This window comes from Euleptes europaea, chromosome 6 (genome assembly GCF_029931775.1).
Source record: "Euleptes europaea isolate rEulEur1 chromosome 6, rEulEur1.hap1, whole genome shotgun sequence".
NCBI lineage: Eukaryota > Metazoa > Chordata > Lepidosauria > Squamata > Sphaerodactylidae > Euleptes > Euleptes europaea.
The window spans coordinates 60,354,392-60,373,548 of NC_079317.1; the positions used below are offsets into that span (position 1 = coordinate 60,354,392).

The 19,157-nt window shown below is 45.0% G+C and overlaps 1 protein-coding gene across 1 annotated transcript; it reads right to left on the minus strand.

The window, feature by feature from the left end:
• Positions 1–1,475: 1,475 nt before the first annotated feature.
• MDK (midkine) lies at positions 1,476–5,419 on the minus strand. The gene is made up of 4 exons (XM_056851225.1): positions 5,325–5,419; positions 5,007–5,168; positions 3,117–3,278; positions 1,476–1,784 (listed from the first exon to the last, which is right to left on the minus strand). The coding sequence occupies exons 1-4, from the start codon at positions 5,401–5,403 to the stop codon at positions 1,759–1,761; spliced, it is 429 nt and encodes a 142-aa protein (XP_056707203.1). The 5' UTR covers positions 5,404–5,419; the 3' UTR covers positions 1,476–1,758.
• Between the last annotated feature and the right edge of the window lie 13,738 nt (positions 5,420–19,157).

A 19,157-nucleotide genomic window follows, 5' to 3' on the forward strand; every position in this document is an offset into this window, starting at 1 on the left:
TGCTGACAGATGGCCATCTAGCCTGTGCCTAAAAACCTCCAGGGAAGGAGAGCTTACCACCTCCTGAGGAAGCCTGTTCCACTGAGAAACCCCTCTAACTGTTCGAAAATTCTTCCTAATGTCTAGATGGAAACTCTTTTGATTTAATTTCAACCCGGTGGTTCTGGTCCGACCTTCTGGAGCAACAGAAAACAACTCGGCACCCTCCTCTATATGACAGCCCTTCAAGTACTTGAAGATGGTTATCATATCACCTCTCAGTCTTCTCCTCTTCAGGCTAAACATACCCAGCTCCTTGAACCTTTCCTCATAGGACTTGGTCTCCAGACCCCTTATCCATCTTTGTTGCCCTCCTCTGGACATGTTCCAGTCAATGTCTCTCAGTTTTCTTTTGGCCTCCTACTAAGGTTTGTCAGGCCTGAATGGCCGGTCCCCTTTCCTCCCTCTCACCTATACATATCCAGGACATTCCTATGCTCACACAGCAGCACTGGAGTCAGTGAACCTCAGCAGTCGCAGCAACAGCTGTCATCCTCCTTCATAGTCCTGTAGCTCAGCCTATGGCCTTTACAGCATCTGCCACCGAAACAGGACATCAAAGAGGAGGATTGTTTTTGTAAAAAGATTTTTATTGGAAAAGGGGAGGGATGTAAAAAGCAGAGAGGGCTTCCCCAGCACCAATAAAGTAGGGAAAGGCTGCAGCGTCCCAGCAAAAATACAGATAAGAAGGGACAGAAGGAATGAAGACATCATGACTGACAGAAAAACAATGCTCGTTAACTCTGGTGAAGATTCTTTTCTGGATGCCGAAGGGGATGGAAGGTATGGTCTGCTGGCAACCCCCCCCCCCAAAAAAAAACACCAAAAAAAAAAACTGGGCAAACATGGCTCATAGAGGAAACCCCTCTCACTCTCACTCTCTCTCTCTCTCTCTCTCTCTCTCTCTCTCTCTTTCACACACACACACACACTCTCTCACTCTCACACAGTCCTCTCCCCAGATGGGGAGCCTCCAACAGAATGTGATGCTGATGCTCACACATAAATTGGAGAGATCACATAGGAAAAATAACCACACACACGTACATAAAGCGCCATGGGTAGCAGGTACAGATTTAGCTCCCTGGAAATCTGAGGGTGCCAAGATGTCATCAAAGAAGTCAAAACCTTCCTACTCACATGGTCTCCCTAGTAAGGAGGAAGGCAGATTTGGGGCTCTGCACTCCCCCTATTCTCACTGCAATTACCTCCCCCCCCCCCACCAACATCCTCTGAAGCTGTCCGCCTTGGCTAGCTTAATTTGTATGTGGCAAGGCAAGGTTGCATGGGGAAGTTGCCACCGCTGCTAATCTTGCAAGAAGTGTGCCAAAGGCCACTTGGCTTTGACAAAAGATCCCAGATGTGGATCCACCGCCTCGCTCAGCCCAACCCATCTCAACACGCATCATGCTGAATTTTTGGGGGGTGGGAAGGGGGAACCAGAGCAAAGAACACTGGGGTACATATAAAAGGGGGAGAAGGGAGGAGTTAAGGGGAAGGCAAACAGCACCTCCTTCAGAACAGGGTGGGCTTGCTCTCTACAAAACTAGTGTTTAGAAATAGTATCTTGGTTAAGGACAAAGTTGTGCATGCAGAAGAGCAGTGGGATTTGGCAAAGCATCGCCGAGCTGGGAGGGACCACGCTGCAGCTCTGAGTGGTGTGTGTCCGATTGGGTTCAGGCATCATGCCCTGAAGATGGTGGGGTTGTGTCCATCGTTCTAGTCTTTCCCCTTTCCTTTCCTGGCTGTGAAGAAAGACAAGCATTAGTGTGACCCATGGAGGCACCAATAGTCGTCTGGATGGGGAAGGGCCAATGTTAGCCTGGCACCCACCAGCATTCAAACATGCCAGCTGACCACGAGTCTTGACTCGTAGTTTAGGTGTTATTAGCAAATCAAACAACTACCCTGAGCAAATCCAGCCAGGGACAGGTTGAAATATTCTACTTATTCCTGTCACCTTTTCAGTTTGCCCTTTTTGAACAAAGCACTTGCCTTTCACATGAAACTGCTATTTGCTGACAAAGCACCTCCTTAGAATCAGAGTTGGAAGGGGGCAAACAAGCCATCTAGTCCAACCCCCTGCTTAATGCAGGATCAGCCATTGTAAGCTAGTTGGACAGGCTCGTGGAGCTGCCCTATACTGAGTCAGATCATGGGTCTATCAAGGTCATTACTTTCTACTCTAACTGGCAGCAGCTCTCCAAGATCTCAGGTTCAGGTCTTCCACATCACCTACAATCTGATCCTATTAACTGGAGATGCTAAAGACTGAAACCAGGGCCTTCTGGGGGCTAAGCAGATGCTCAGCCACTGTGTCATCGCCCCTTCCCAAACCAAGGTGATGTTGGTTATACTCAGGAATGCTGGGCTTTTGACTGCTCTTTTAGTCCATTTAGCACTTCATACTTTATATAGCTGTAATAATTTAAAAATCAGATTAATAACTTTAATTGTAATATTAAATTAAATGAGTTTCTGTTTTGAGCTGATTCTGAATCTGAAATAGTTCTTTATTACTTACACACCCCTACTTAGCAAGCAGGAAGTTCTTGTTTCAGTCCCTGGCATCTCCAGTTAAAGGATTACAGATTGCCAACATCTGCTTAAACCTCTCTCTGCCCGAGACCCTGGAGATCTACTGACAGCCAGAGTACATAATACTGAAGGAGGACCAGAGCTCTAATTCATTATAAGGCAGTTTCTTATGTTAATTCTGATCCTCAGAATTGTCAGATTTGCTCACATGGGTAAGAGTGCAAGATCATAGCCGGACTTGGTACCATCTTACTTCCTCTGGGTCCAGACAGGAAGAGGAAGAGTGCAGAGTTATTCTGATGGGTGTTTGGCAATGTTGGATTCTTTCCTTCCCCCGCCCCCCACTTCTTTTAACGTATTTATAACTGTAAACTTGTCATTGTTTGGCTTTCACGTCAGCCACCTTTATTTGATTCTTGTAGATAGCAATGGTGGTGTATAAGTACAAACAAACATGCTAAGTTCTGACTCTAATTCTCCAATATAAATTATCAAAGGAAAAAAGACCCCCCCCCCAAAAAAAAAGAGCTGGAACTGACCTTTGGATTTTGATTTGGCCTTAGGAGAACAAGGCTTAGTCACTTGAATAGTATCCTGACATTCGGCATTGTACAGGGCCTTTTTCAGGGTACCCGAACGGGCCTTCAGACCTGTTGCTGCATCACAGCCACCCCAGCTCTCAAATTTGTACTTGCAGTCAGCTAGGAGAGAAAGTAAACCCTGTTAGACCTGCTCAGCATCCGCAAGACACCTGATGATGAAAAGCATTCACTTAGATTCCACCTCCGTGCTCTGACTTTCGCCTCTCCTGTTATGAGTTCCATTATGTTGGGTAAATAATTCATACAATCTCATGTAACCAGAACCTGACACTTCATGATGAATTCATTTTACCATACAGCCTTTTTGTGTGTCATTGAAGAACCAGTTTTGTTGTTGGTTTATGAGCCTGTTTGAAAAGACTGGCAATTTCCAAGACATGTACTTCTATACCATGATCAGATGAACTCTATTTATTCCCAAGCCAACACAGGTTGTAAGAAAGTCATCAGCAGCAATCAGCAGCAGAGATTCAAGTTAGAGTAAAGCTGGGAGGTTGCCACTGATAGTAAACCCTTCTCCCAGCTGGTCATAGCCTAACCTTTCCACTGTGAGCTTTTTCTCCCATTCACAATGAACCCAATGAAGTTGATAGGCAATAAGGAATAGGACAGATAAATACGTGTAGGCAATAGGTATAGGACAGACAAAGGAAAATACTTATTTACTCAATGAGCAATTAAGATTCCCTGCCAGTGGCACAGTTATGGCCACAAGCATCAATGGCTTTAAAAGGGACTAAAGGGAAAATTCATGGAGGACTGATCCATCAATGGCTGTTAGTCATGGAGACTAAAGGGAACCTCCACATTCAGAGGCAGTTAACATCTGAATACCAGGGGTAGGAGGCCATACCAGGGGGAGGCCTTGGCCTCTATGGCCTGATTTTTGGCCCTCCAACGCAACTGGTTAGCCACTGTGTGAAACAGGATGCAGGGCTTTTCTTATGTGATTAAACAGTGATGCAGAGGAACATTAATATGACCACGAGGTGGCAGTAGAAGCACCAGACTGGCAAGGAGAGAAAGAGAGACAAAGGGGACGGATGGAAAGTGGTTTAAATGTACAGATCAACCAACTATCGACCCTGTTCCCTGCTGAGTTCCATGTCTTTTCACGGAACATGCTCCGTACTCCTATATCTTCATTAAATCCACTGACCTGTTTCTTGCTGAGCATCAACACTCACACTGCGTAGGAAGGCTAGAGCCAGGTATTTTGCTCACCTCCGGGCAATTCAGCTTCCCAGCAGAAGGTAAGCAGAGTGGAAGCTACTCTAGTTACGGCAGTATTTTGGGCCAGACAAACTCCGTCCCAACAACCCTTATCTTTCCCTCTCCTTCACTTTAGATCCAAAGCCCTTTACCAGCACCCCCTTTGGCCTCCCAACAAGCCCAGTTGGTATCACTGACGAGAAACAACACGGAAAAAATTAAAATATACTTATTTGACAGTAGGTGGGAACACAACAGTTTTCTGACAAAGTTTTGCTTTTTAAGGGCATTGTCTAAGACCACAGCAGATACAGGAAACCACAGTCACATATCTTTGTTGGAAAGTCCACTTCCTGCCAGGATATGCTTCTAATAATGGAAGTGCTGGAACAAGAAGATTACCAGATGCAAATACACTGTAAGCAATGCAAATCAGTTAAACACATGTATGACCTACCACTGCCCACACTCTCCTATGACCATTCTGGATCATGAACCATTTATAAATGCTCTACCATTTGGTAAACTGCCTTACTAGCACACTATAGCTGTCATAGGCCAGTGCATCATTCCTTAAGCCTAATTGCGTTCCCTGAGAAGGAGATGTCCGCTCACCTCCAAATTCCTTCTTCCAGTTGCAGGGGATCTTGCACTTGAGTTTCTTGGTCTCCTCATTACAGGTTCCTTCACGGTAGCCCACACCACAGTCTTTGCTGTTGGGGACGCAGGGACCCCAGCGCCATTCCTCACAATCAGAGCCATTTTTCTTCACCTTGTCTGCAGTGATAATACGGGAGCAGGCAGTCATTAGAGGAGTCATCTTACCCCTCCTGCCCAAAAGCGTTAAAACAGCCTGTGTCCCACCTTCAGGCAACCCCAAAGGACAGCAGATTGGACCTCTTCTGCCTGGGCAACCAGAAGTCCCCCACTCACCTTTTTTATTCTTGCCAGCCTCAGAAGATACAGCCAGAAGAATCAGCACCAAGAGGAGAAAGAGTCCACGGACCTGCATTCTGTGAAATAAAAGGAAATCTCCTTAAGGATTCAAATTCCTACATGCAGAGGTGAAAAGGAAGAAGAAGAAGAGTTGGTTTTTATATACCGACTTTCTCTACCCCTTAAGGAAGAATCAAACTAGCTTACAATCACCTCCCCTTCCCCTCCCCACAACAGACACCCTGTGAGGTAGGTGGGGCTGAGTGTGACTAGCCCAAGGTCACCCAGCTGGCTTCATGTGTAGGAGTGGGAAAACAAATCCAGTTCACCAGATTAGCCTCCAGATCAGAGTCTACTGCTCCAAACCACCACTCTTAACTACTACACCACGCTGGCTCTCAAAGGAGAAGCATACATAGAAGAAACATAGCTCCACAAATAACTACTAGCCGTGGTAAGAAACAGGAACCTGGACATTCAGAGGCAGGAAGCCCCCAGATACCAGTGTCCCGAGGCAGCATCAGGAGAAGGCCTTGGCCTCTGTGCCCTGTTTATTGGCCCTCCAGGGTGACTGGTGGGCCACTGAAGCAATATGCTGGAATAAATGGACCACTGGTTGGATCCAGCAGGGCTGTTAAAGTTAGGAGCATCGATAAATTGACAGTCTTGCTACCAGCCTTGCCCCTGTGCCTTGAACTGCAGGGATATGCAGACATTAATCAGGCAAACCATCTTCATTCCAGAAGCAAACTTACTTTGACAAATTGTCTGCTTGTAAACTTTGGTTAAAGATACAGAAACAAGGCCGGGGAAGCAGGATTTGAGACCAACAAGAGATTCAGGGTATATGTTTTTGAGACTCAATGCTCCCCTCATCAGCCATAAGTAATCTGATGAAGGGAGCTTTGACTCTCGAAAGCTTATACCTTGAAACTCTTGTTTGCCTCTAAAGTGCTACTGGACTCAAAACTAACTGTTCTCCTGCAGACCAACATGGCTACTCTCTGAAACTTATTATTTAGGGATAACTAGTGCTACTAACTTCTAAAGCACCTCTCAGGGTACAAAAAAGCTTTACAATTCTACTGTCTTTCAGGTGTCCTCAACCCCACCCTGTGAGGAAGGTTGCTTTTTTACCTTCTACTCCAACTGTGACCACTGGGCAAGCCCTGTTGAGGCCAACACTTACATATATGCCTACCATTTCCGCATTGGACTGGTCAACTGGCTCCCCCGTCATGGGTCACAGGTTCAAATAAAGGACCCGTACTCCCCACACACTCCAATCCATCCCTAGACCAAGAGGCAAAAACTGATCAGGATTCTGACCTCCCATTTCAAAATTTGGGCAACACACTCTCTTTCTCTCCCTGCCCCTTCCCAGATTTCACACCCAGAGCAACCAAGTGGAAACTGGTAAAGCAAACTTGCCAGTGGGATTTATGCTGTTCCCGCCTTTGGATAGCCAGAAGGCTTCTGCCTGCTGGCAATGGCGAGGCCCTGCTCCCCTCAAACACTTCCACAGCCCTCCTCCCCCATCCATCCCCTCATTTCCCAGTGCCTCTTTTATCCAGCACTCAGCGGGCTACCTCGCTGATGCCAAAGTTCCCCGAGATTGGGGGGATCTCAGCTGCCATGGAACCTTTATCCAGTTCGAAAAGAATCCAGGGTGGGAAAAGAAACCCCGACAGGCACAGTTTTTGAGAACTAAAACAGAAGATTAAAAATAAAAGCCTTGCACAATTGGATCTCATGTGGAGCTTTAGAAGGCAGGCTGCTCCCCCTGCCGGCTCTCTTAATGTCAGCCCATTACCATATCCCTACAAAGGGGCTATGGAAACAAGGCTCCATGTCTATGTGGATGTGAGTGCCATAAAGAAGAGGCCGCAGGTGAATAGAGATGAAACAGAGAGCTGTGTGAACTGTAGTTTTCTGCATGTATGCTTGGGTGCACCCACAGACATACATGGTGTATAAGAGGTGGAGATGAAACGCCATGGTTACAGCCAGGGCAGACACTGAAAGTGACAAGAGTATACAGCATGTTCCGTTTGCTGAAGGACTTTTTCCTCTGTGCAGAATCAGACTGTGGAAGAACCTGCAGTTCTCGTAATGCAATTAATTATTTTAATGTGTAATTCTTATACAGCCAGGAGTGCCCAGCAGCAAGCTGGTTAGAACAAATAATCAAGAATAAAGGAAATGCATAGCAAAAGTCTTCCATTCAAAGCTGGGAGGCCAGGAATGTGGAGACAGAACAGAAAACACAGAACAGAAAACAAAGTTCTTATTTAGTTACACAGGGTTTGCTAATGTACCCCCCAATACATTATTCTGTCTTGCACATGCAAGGTTTTTTACTGGCATGGAGGGTGCACAAAGATGGACTATGGACAAACTATGGATGTTGTAGTACCACCAGAGGGAGCAATATGGTTTGGTACTGGAATGCAGAATCTGCCTGGAGGCTACATTCTACTTTATCAACTTAAATACTGTAGCTTTGAAGAACTGGGCAACAAGCAGCTACCACTGATTCAGTGGCTGTTATAGTCTCAAAATAGCCACAATAGACTCCATAAAGACAGGGTGCATCAGAAACACCACTTGGGAATAATACTGAATTTCCTCATTTACACGCAGTATTTTTCTTATAAACCCCATGAACTGCCTTTTTTTTTAAAACAGAAATGTTATGCTATGCATAGCTCTGGCTATTTTAAAAATTATATTTAATTTCTACCCCACCCTTTCCCGGCTAAAGTTGGGCTCAAGGCAGCAAACAACAATATAATTTACATGTGTTAAAACATCAACACAATTCCCCCCCACATATATATAGAAGTTGTTTAATATCAACCATAATAGACTTAAAAACTCAATAGTTAAAATGTACTCTCCATGCTAAAATATCTACATTCCACAATCCAGATGAATTGTTTCCCTCATTTTGCATAAATTATCCTGTTTTTACTAGTCATGGTGAGAGGCAAAATGCAAGGAAGGATGGTGAAGTTTTGTCCTTGGACCCCTGAAAATGCTTCTCAGGCTTGTTCTGGCTTCTGACATTTCATAAACACTGCTTTAGGACTGTTAAGGACTAGAAACATGTTTTCAAATGAAATTCTCCAGATTTTCAATTTTGATACAATACAAGATTCCAAGCTTGCATGGTATTTTTCTGGAATCTACACAGCTGTCTGACTATATTGCGTGACAGTCTGGAAACATCCCAGGATGAAACTAGAGCTGGGACCATGGCATAAAACCTGAAAGCTTTTGACAAAGGCTGGGTAGAAGAATGGGGTGGGGAGGACGACCTTCCGGATGCTTCTGCAGGAAGCATGACATTTTTCTCAAGCACACAACTCCATGGTACCAGCTCCAAGCTGGAAGATCTAACCAGTAGATGTTTATGGATTTGCAGGATTTCCAGTCTTCTCCTTCCTATGCCCCTCTCCCCAAAATGCATGGCAGAGGAAAACCGCCCCTGAATGGAGCCTTGGAGCGCAAAGAGCTCCAGAGTGCACCACACAGGGCATAGTGGAAAAGTTCTCTTGCTTCTGATCTACTGTCACAGCAGCTCATAGAGGGGCTGGCTGAATCACAGAATGGGTTGAAACATGCCGTGCTCAGTGTAGGGGAAAGAAATGTCCAGAAGAGCTGAGGAAAGAAACACTGGGTCAGCAATTCTGCCCCTCCCCCCCACGTCCCCCCAGGCAGCCCACTGCCGAGAGCGGCAGCGCTGTTCATTATTCAGGCTCCAGTGGGCTCACCTTTTGTGTGTCTGTTGCTGTGAAGCTGCTGGATTCACTCTGAATTGAACTGTCACAGAGAATTACACAGCTTGGGTGGCTGAAGGCAAAGCCCAAGGGAGGAGAGCCACATTCCCCGCTTTCAGCTGGGAACTGTCCTCCGGGGAGCAGAGTGTCTGCCGGGGTGCTGCCCAAGCGTCTTTCCACCAAACTCTGTCCTCCAGGGACAGGAACTTAGCCCTGACGGCAATCCACATCCAAACCCTGCTGAGATTGGAGTCTCTGATAATAGTATTGCCAGTTGTGTGGGTTAAGGCAATTTATTCAAGTCATGAACGTTAACAACCCACATAAAACCTGCAGTTAGGATTGGAAAAAAAATGGCCTTTAGATAGCTAGAGGTCAAGCTAAGAGCTCTCCTATGATACCATCATTTCCCATGATTAAAGTTCTCTAGAAAAATGTAACAACAAGAGGGAGACAGAGATGACCTTCTAGGTGAACATCCTGGCTCATTGTTGCAAGGGGGTGGGAAGAAGAAACTCCAAGTGAGGGCAAAGTCATATAGATCTGCAGGGTGTTGGCTGCTTCTGTGTGGTTAGGTTGTGTGCCCCCCCTCCCCTGGTGAGCTTTGATAATGATGAGAGTAAGGCTTAGTCTAGGCGAGGTAGGCATCCTGGGGCCATTTCTCTTTCCTTAGTTCATTTAAAAGATTTACCATGTAAATCTCCTTGCTCAAGAATCTACTTCAAGGATTCTGTGATTGTTTCCTCATGATCTTTTTTAGTCCATAGCAATTAAAACATATTACATTATGCTCCCAGAGAAGAAGGCTGTTAAGGATCAGCTGGCTGCAGAGTTCTGATTTCAAACCATCTGAAAGGATGGGGAATATCCAGCTGCAGTTATCCTTTCAAAGAACCAAGTTCTGTAACAGCCCTTGGAAAGCTTACAGTGACTAATAGGATCATTTCTCCAGAGCTCTTGGGAAAAGTTTTTTCCCCCTTTAAAGTCCTTTACGACATGCAATACAATTAACATTTGCAGACATCTACAGTTGTGGCAAGTACTTTTATTAGACATCGCATCATCAGACAGGAACATGGTGAGTGTATCATCTAACCTTAGCTTAAGTGGGATGGCCATTGGCCATACAATGCGTTTACTTTCCGTGGCAGTACCTCTGGCTCTCCAAAAGGGGTTTCAGAAGTAATCACATCATCTACCCATCTCACATAACCTTTCTGGTTCAGTTTTCTCCAGCATGGCATCAGATCTGACCACGTAGAAACCGAAACCACACTGGGGTGTCATTGGCCCAAACTGAATATTCCTCTCCACCAAACAATGAGCAAAACATATTCACCCAGGATATCATTGTTATCTTCTTCTTGTTACCATTATTTTTGAAAGAACATTCACTGTGGAAAAACAATTCTCCAGAGAAACTTGGCATGGCCCAAAGCATCACCCACCCACTCTTCTTTTGTTAACATCAGCTCTGGTAAAGAATTCTGACAGAATGTGAAAACTTGCACACTTTGGTGGATATTACATGGGCATTTTTTGTTTGGTTTTTCTTTGGGCCAGCATGGCTTCCTGGAGCACCAGGCATGTGCTGGTGGAGCCGATCCAGCTTCTCATTCCCTTCCCCTGTAAGCCTCATATGGAGAATGTGCAGGTAAGGATCAAGGGATCAGAAGAGAGTGGATCAGATAATGATGAGGCATGCTGTGGAGAGGCAGGAAAGAATCATCTGAATAAGAAAGCAGAATTGAAAGATGGTTTAAATGCCTCCGTGTGAACTGAAAGTAGACATCAAATTGAATTCTATGTTACTTGTCTCCATATTTTTTTAAGCAAAGCAGTCTTGGCATGGTGACCCATGGGCTTTGGATGCAGTTGATTTTGAACTGAACAACTGCTGAAGGTGCATGACATAAGCCAATAACTCCCTACCTGGCCTTCTGCTGGTCAAACTGGCAGTTTGCCTAGATTTTTGCTTTTAAAAATGCAGAGGAAAGTAACACAGAACTCTGTTTAATGCCTAGTTTGGCCCATAGGTCTGTCTACCAGCAATGCTCACTATAACTAGTCTCTTCCTTGGCCTTGGTCTTATCATCCTTCTAATGCTATAAGGCTCTGACCTGTATGTCCCAGGCTAGCCCGATCTCTCATCTCCTACCTTGAAAACCCTCTGGTGAGCTGTGACTTGACAGCACTTTCCATCACCGAAGCCACATGACTCTGGGGTGATATAAATTCCACTCCTTAGTAACAGCAAGTTCCTCTAGCCTGAACTGTTGCAGTTCATTTGTCCTTGGCCTTCTGGAGTTTTAGCTGTACTTTCCTTCCCATGCAACAGATCACTTTCAATCCCTCCTCTGACCACTCCAGAGTTCTGTGGGAAACTGCTGCCCTTTCTTCTTCTTCTTTTTTGCTTGCTGCGATCTTGCTCTGCCCTGTGTCACAGATCTCCTGCTCTTCTGTGGGCAGGTTTCTCAACAGATTCAGAAATCTGCCTTCTCTGCAGCTACTTCGGATGAAAATATGACAAATCCCCCAAGTCTTTGGAAGCAGAATAGAGCTCCCATTCTACTAAGAACAAATGCAAGGAACATGTTTAGCATCTGCCATCAAATAAAATGGTGGGGGTGCAAAAAGAATTACATGGCAAGACAAACTCACCAACATCCAAACAGACATGAGACTGTGGAATGGAAACAGCCCCGTATGGCAGGTAAAGCTAACTATAGCTAGGACTAGAAACAGGAGAATCTACTCCCCTTATTTCAGAAGCTATTTTCAAAAGTAAACAGAATAGCAGTATGCAAGTCCTCATTTGCTGATTGTGATGAAATGTGTTACGGACAAACAAATGAGGGAACTTATTTATGGTCCACTGGCAACTAAAGCTCAGCACTAAGAACTAAGGCACACTACTTATTGAACCGCATCTCCCAGTAAACTCCCCATGCACCAGTTACATTCCTCAGACAGCCTCCACCTAATATGCCCTCCCTTAGGACTGTCCATAAGGCTACAGTGATCTCACGGGCCTTTTCCACAATGAGAGCATTTGTTTGGAAAGGTCCACCCGATTGGTTGAGGAGAGCACCTTCGCTTGGGGTTTTTATACCCCAATTTTCTCTACCTTTAAGGAGTCTCAAACCGGCTTAAAATTGCCTTCCCATCCTCTCCCCACAACAGACATTGTGTGAGGTAGGTGGGGCTGAGAGAGTTCTGACAGAACTGTGACTGGCCCAAGGTCACCCAGCAGGCTTCATGTGGAGAAGTGGGGAATCGAACCCGGTCCTCTAGATTAGAGTCCTCCACTCTTAACCACTATACCCCGCTGGCTCTCATGGCATAAGGTGGGTAAGGCAGTCTTTGCTCCAGAAGGCATTTGGTGGAGATGTAAATTGTCTCATCAGATTTGCCTGTGTTCATTCTACTCCTCTGTATTTTAATGCTTGTGTGTTTTAAATCCTGAGAGCTATTAAATTTGTATTTTAATTTGTGTTTTAAACTTGTTAATTGGACTGGTATAATTAGTGTCCTGGCAACTTGATTGCTGCACTGTTTGCCACCTTGAGTCCAAGGTGATAATGTGGAATAGAAACGTTTAAAATAAATTAATGAAATAACAGTTTGATGTATCACTAAAGTCCTACACTCACAGTTGTACTCAATACAAAAACCTATGTATTCACATGTATCATTCCTACACAGAAGTGCATTTTATGTAGGAGTTTTGTTATGTATGAAGCATTGTTCAGTCTCCATTGAGTCAAAACAACAAATCATGCTTTTTTGCAGTGCAATCCTATGCAGAGTCTATCCATTCTAAGCCCATCAAAACCAACGAGCTTAGTCCGGAGTCACTGTATAGGATTGTACTGCAAGGCTTGGAAGTCCTCAGGCTTACATTCTCCCTCCATGTTCTACCTCTGCTGGCCTCCAAAACTGATGACTTCCTGGTTCACAACAAACCATTGTTATTTGTAGGTAACAAAAACAAACTATGGCTTGTTTTTTGCCTACAAACTAGGGTTCCAAATCAAGCTTCAACCACTGTACAGGTAGGTTCCTCTTCTTTTATAATTTAAATGTGCTGAAGTCAGAGATTGGCTTAGGGGCATTGTGAACCCATCTGAAATAAAGAGAGTGGAGAAAAAACTGGCAGAGCAAGAGATAGCCAGGTGCCAAAGTATCACCTAAAATTAGAATCTACTGCTTCAAATAACAGAAACCAGCAACGTGCATAATCAGCTCCGGCATTCCTCTTTCCCCCTTCGATTTTGTTCCAGTGAAAACAAACGTTTTAAAAAATCAAAACTCTAGTTTAGATGTTTAGAGGCAAGCCCCCCACCCGATCCCACAGAAAATAATAGAATACAGTGAATAATCCCAAATGAGAAAATTTATTAAGATGAATCAAACATTTGGGGATTATTTTTCCCTTCCCTGAAAAGCTAAGATGCTTTTGGTAAGCAGTTCTCCCAGGCTTCCCAGTGACTCATTCTACTCTCCTGTCACATTTAACATATTCAGGTCTGGAAGTACCCCTCATTGCTGTTACCTCTTTCACCTCACTGACGGCACATGCTGAGCTGTAGCTGAAAGTTTAGACATACTTTGGCAACAGTTAGGACTGCCAAGGATTTGACTAACCCTGGACCATATCCACGGAAAACCTCTAGTTGATACAGGAATGGGACTGTAGGTGCCAAACACAATAATGAGGGCCCCTTCTGTCACTCTGACCTGTATTCTTTGCCAAGCAACATCTGCTCCAGGTGTTCTAATCTAGTTATCAGCATAGGGTGCTCCTACCCACTAGATTAGCCATTACACAGGCTATGAACTCCTTCACTGGGCCAACTCAAGACTCTAAAGCTGTAATCCTAGGCCCACTTTCTGGGGAATGTCTGATTGAACTCATTGGGGTTTACTCTTCAGTAAACAGGCACAGGACTGGACTACAAGTATTGATGAACAGTTAGCTATTAACATCCTGTAAGTCCTTTGAATACATATACTTGCCTGAGATTGATGAAGGCAGAGTCCGCCCCCCACCAAATATGTGGACTACTCTCCAGCAATTCCCTCCTCCCTCCTTTGGAACTGCAGAGCTTTCAGGAAACAAGAACCCTGTATATTGCTTCATTAAGAGGTCTTAGCAAAAAATGGGAGGAGGAGTCAGAATGCCCAAACACATTACTGATGCTGGGATGAACCCAGGTGGCTGGTGGGGAAGGCATAGGCTTTCCCAAAAACATTCATAACTCTCTCAAAATAAATGATGGTCCAGTTCTCATAACTCAAGATGTTCTAGATTATCTTGGAAGCTCTCATCTATTCCAGGGTTTTGGAGCTGGTCATCAAAATTTCTCAGGCTGGCATTCTCCCATTTCTTTGGAATAGCAATCCACATGCCCTCCTTTTCTTATATCAGCTCACAATGTAAAATGTTGAGCAACCCCTAATTCTGTTGCTACACAGATGTCAGGAGCATGAGATACAAGACTAGAAAGTGTTGGCAAAGCCACCACAAGCAATACATGATCTAAACAGGTTCTTTCTCAAGCTTTCCTAGACAGTTCTCTTAATTCCCTAGATTGGATTACTGAGGCCTGATTTAAATGTGATGCCAGCAGACAAGAAGAACTTACCCATGCAACTTTGCATACCCTCAGAGTATTGTTAGAATAGATGTGTGGGCAATATTAGCATGCCAGAGCGACACCTACAAAGGCTAGCGTCCTCTGATGTGCTACCGTTCTATGCATAGCGGCAGAGGGTCAAGTTTAATTGAGAAGCTGGGCACAGGCAACATTGCATGGGTTAGTTCTTATGTCCTGCCAGCACTTTGCTTAAATCAGTCCCAAATCCTTCTTCAGGGCAGAAACCATATCCCTGCATTCCAATCCAAAATGTGACCCACTATATTATACAATGAGGTTCCTATACACATATTCCCTGACTTCTTTGGTGCATCAATTTGCTTCTTTGAGGAGCTGACACACCTAGATTCAGTTTTCCATGTGAAAAAAAATGAATTTCCACATGGCGGCTGCCACTGAGGAGTCAATTATTATAGGGATATCCTCTCATGGCATCAGTCCATCACCTTACAATGTGAGGAAGGTGGGAATAATTAAAAAGGGCCATCCATTGCACACCAATGGCCGTAGGATATCAAACAGAAAAGCATCAAATATATCACGTTGATTCAAGTACAGCTAGGAGTGAAGGTGGGTACTGACAGGTATAGAACACAGTGAGCAGCAAATAATGGGAATTCAAGAAAGACCTGCCACTCATTTTCTTCACTATGCATAACTCACCTTAACCTTCTTCCCTGAATTAAGGAAGTTTCAGAAGCAGAGAATACTCTGGAAGCCATGACATCCAAAATGAGCGATGTGAATCGATAATATCCTTGAATAACGGGTAAACATGCATCTAAGGCACATCCTAAACAGGGTAAACATGAATTGTACAGGTTCTCTTATCCCCTCCGTCTATTTTGGGGCAGCTGCTTGCTTCTTCCTTTACATGGAAAAAGACCACATGCCCTCCCCAACTCCTTTCTCACCTGCTTTCCTTCTTTTGGCTCCCTTACTGCCTCCCATTGTTGGTCCTGCCTCTCCCCCTCCCCATAAAGTATTTGATAAATTGGCCCCCTCCCCTCACTTTCTCCCTGCAACCAGCAGCCTCCTCAAATTTATGCAGCCAACATTGTTCACTGTTCTTCCACTCAATCCTCTGTGCCTCCTCCCACCCCTCAGGCTCTTTCCTGCCATGCTTCAGAGACAGCCTTTCAGGACTCCTTTTCCACGGCTCTTTATTCTCAGACTTCTCCCTCACCCATACCTGTTGTTTCCAGGGCATACAGTGGTTCGGTTACACTTTGCACAGATTCAGATGGGCAGAAGGCTGCATCTTCATGGCATCTTCTACCATGGCTGACTTAGCACTGAACTGGAAAAGGCCCCTCAAAGAAGCACCAAATACGGCCACCTGTTTTTCAGAACTGACGGTTTATTTATTTCCATTTATACCTTGCATTTTGGACAATGGGGAACCAAAGCAGCTCACCTTGTTCTCTTCACAACAACTCAGGTAAGTTAGGTTGAGTGTGTGTGATTGGCCCAAAGTCACCCAGCAATCTTCCATGGCAGAGTGGGGATTTTAACTGGGGTCCCCCAGATCCTAGCCTGACACTCTAAGCACAACCCTAAACACAATGTTCTAAGCCCACTAACTTCAATGGATGTAGAAGGGTGCAGCTTTGCTTAGAACTGCACTTTACAGAGCAATCCTAAGTGTGTCTACTCAGAAGCAAGTCCCATTTTATTCAATGGGGCTTACTCCCAGAAAGTGTTCTTAGAACAGCAGCCTTACAGTGCAATTCTAGTGACACTTTCCTGGGAGTAAGCCCTATTGAATAGACCTGAGAAAGATTCTGAGTAGACTTACTTATGACCCTTCTCTTAGTCACTCCTATGGGCTGTGCAGCCTGCATCTACCCTGAGAGCACCTGGTTTGCTATGTAGACTAGCAGCAATTAGCAGAAGACCTGGCACAGTCCCTATGTGGGTTGCCAGGGGCATTGACCCAGCATGCCTGACACTTCCCCCCCTCCACCAAAAAATCCCTGCAGGCACCAAAATGGACTATCACAATTCCAGACAGAGAGCAAAAACAAGAGATGGATTCTTGCTAAGCTGACATTTCAACCAGTGGAGCCAATGCAAGAGGAGGATAACGCTACTCTGTGACTCATTAAAAACTGGAGGTAGAGAAGGAGGATTTTGCTTTGTGTAGTCGGGTGGAATAGATGCATCGTAGATTATTCATAACTACCCTCAGGAATGGTTGGAGGGCACAGCTAGAGATGGACAGGCAGACCTAAGTGCTGACACTTCTTTGGCCCATGAAGCCATGAGAACAGTGCCCTGACAGCTTGGAAGAAAAATACTTTTCTGATGGAGGACTTGCCAGTAAAGGTTGCCATTACAAAGGACAGCTGCTTCAGCACAAGACATCCCCTCCCAAGATTCCCTGAATTGCTTTGCAGAAGAAGCAAGCTACGCCTCTCCAAAAATCATACCTTGGAGGAGCAGCAGGGAAAGAATTATAATTTTACCACATAAAAACCCAAAGCCAGGAAGGTGTAAAGGAGACTCAACCACAGGTCTCATGATTGTTATGGGCTACAAATTTTGAAACAAGCACATTTCAGGGTTGCAGATGTAAATGTGTTTGCTAAAGGTAGGACCTAATTCATCTAGCTTGTACCCTCTTGCACTGTTTTCGCTCCTACATGGGAATCACCTCCACTCCAGTTTGTAATGAAGTTTCAAAAATCTGGAGGGAAAGGAAGAATGAACCAAAAAGATGCTTTACGCAGAGAATAATGCACGTAACATTCAAAAATAAAAGGGAGGAGAGAGAATGATGGAAGCTCCTTTGGGTCTCCATCAAGGAGAAAGGTAGGGTATAAACGAAGTAAATAAATAAATGCACACCAATTTGCCTAAAATGTACATTTCAATCCAGTTGAAGAATCTGTGCTTTCCAAGTTTCATCAGTCAGAACGATTTTTTTTAAATGCACAATTCTATTGACTCTGGCCATAGCCCAAGATCCCTAATTGAAGGAAGAAGGGAAGAGGAATTACCTCAATACCTACTTGTTGCCAAAAACTTTCAGACTTTGGGTGTGGAGACCATTGCAGAGCAGGAGAGGCAGGAGAGCACGTTCTCTTTACAGGATTCAGTTTTGCATCTTGGTTGTTAATGTATCACAGGGCTACATAAAAAGCCAGGCCTGAACAAACTGGGGTCAAGACTGGGTAGAGAAACAGGCTGAGCTCTGGGAAAGGCCCCTGTTAAGACAGAACCCTTAACTGCAAAATTAGTTCAAAGGGGGTTATAAAGACCCACCAGCAGCTTCCCCTCTCATAAGAATGCACAATTTTTTTTGTTTGTTTGCATGTATAGTGAGACGAGCTGTCCTAGTTTCATGGGGACACTTCCTTCCTGGAACCAGCCACGGGGAGAAATAACTCCCTTCTCTTATTCTTCTTCAGGCTGGAGCAGGTCCAAGAGCGCCGGGACTTTTGAATAGAGTGAAGCTCCTCATTTCGCATTATGTTCACTCTTCAGTTCCAAATGCCTGGCTCTGAAGCAGCCCCACACTAAGTTAGTGCCCCTCTATCCCCCAGCAAAGCTCAGCCTGCTCCAGGCAGGAGAACCAAACAGAGCAGTCTTTGGAGCACAGCCTCAGTGGGAGAAACAGTCACCCGTCATTAACAGCTTCCTCTCTATGTACAAAACATGCCATGGGGCCTGGATCGATGCAGACCCTACTCCTCTGCTCCCAAAGGCTGAAAGTGGTGTGGAGGACACCTGCCATAGGCCCAAGCGTTGAGAAGGAACACCCCCCTCCTCCTTTCCTTAGCCCAAATAACCCCAGATTAGACTGTGACAAAAGCAGAAATCATCCAGGTGCACTGGATCAGAGGTGCAGGACAAATCAGAAGAAAGTTTGGTTAACAACAACACCTGGTGTAGTCTCATTCTCACTTAAGGTGAACTAATTAAGTTAAAGTTCTCTGTAACATTTTTGCAAACAGAGGACTTAAAAATGGATTTCCCCCTCAGCGTTTTCGACTCATGCATAGAGGAGTTATGTGTTAGTGGAAGTGAGAAACAAATAGTATGTGCGTATGTGTGTCTGTCTGTTGGTATTTGCAAGAGCATAAATGTGGTACCAGATGGTTCCAGCAAGCAAACCTGTGCTCAGGAGAAAACAGAAACACCCCCTCGCAGTTTACAGGTGGGGCACAGAGGAGACCCACTGCTGTATCTGAAGCAACAGCGCACAGGGGCAGCAAACCCAAAGAAGGGGATCTCCAGTTCTATCCACTTCTTTTTACTTGGTGACGTACCAGCTTCCCACGCAGAACTCGATTAAGCACACACATGCCATTGGTTCTTGTAGGTTATCCGGGCTGTGTGACCGTGGTCTCGGTATTTTCTTTCCTGACGTCTCGCCAGCAGCT

Coding starts and splice junctions, on each gene's coding strand:
- MDK (XM_056851225.1), bottom strand. CDS start 5,403: ATGCAGGTCCGTGGACTCTTTCTCCTCTTGGTGCTGATTCTTCTGGCT. Junction 5,169..5,324: donor GGCTGGCAAGAATAAAAAAG/GTGAGTGGGGGA, acceptor TTATCACTGCAG/ACAAGGTGAAGAAAAATGGC. Junction 1,785..3,116: donor GGCCAAATCAAAATCCAAAG/GTCAGTTCCAGC, acceptor CTTTCTTCACAG/CCAGGAAAGGAAAGGGGAAA.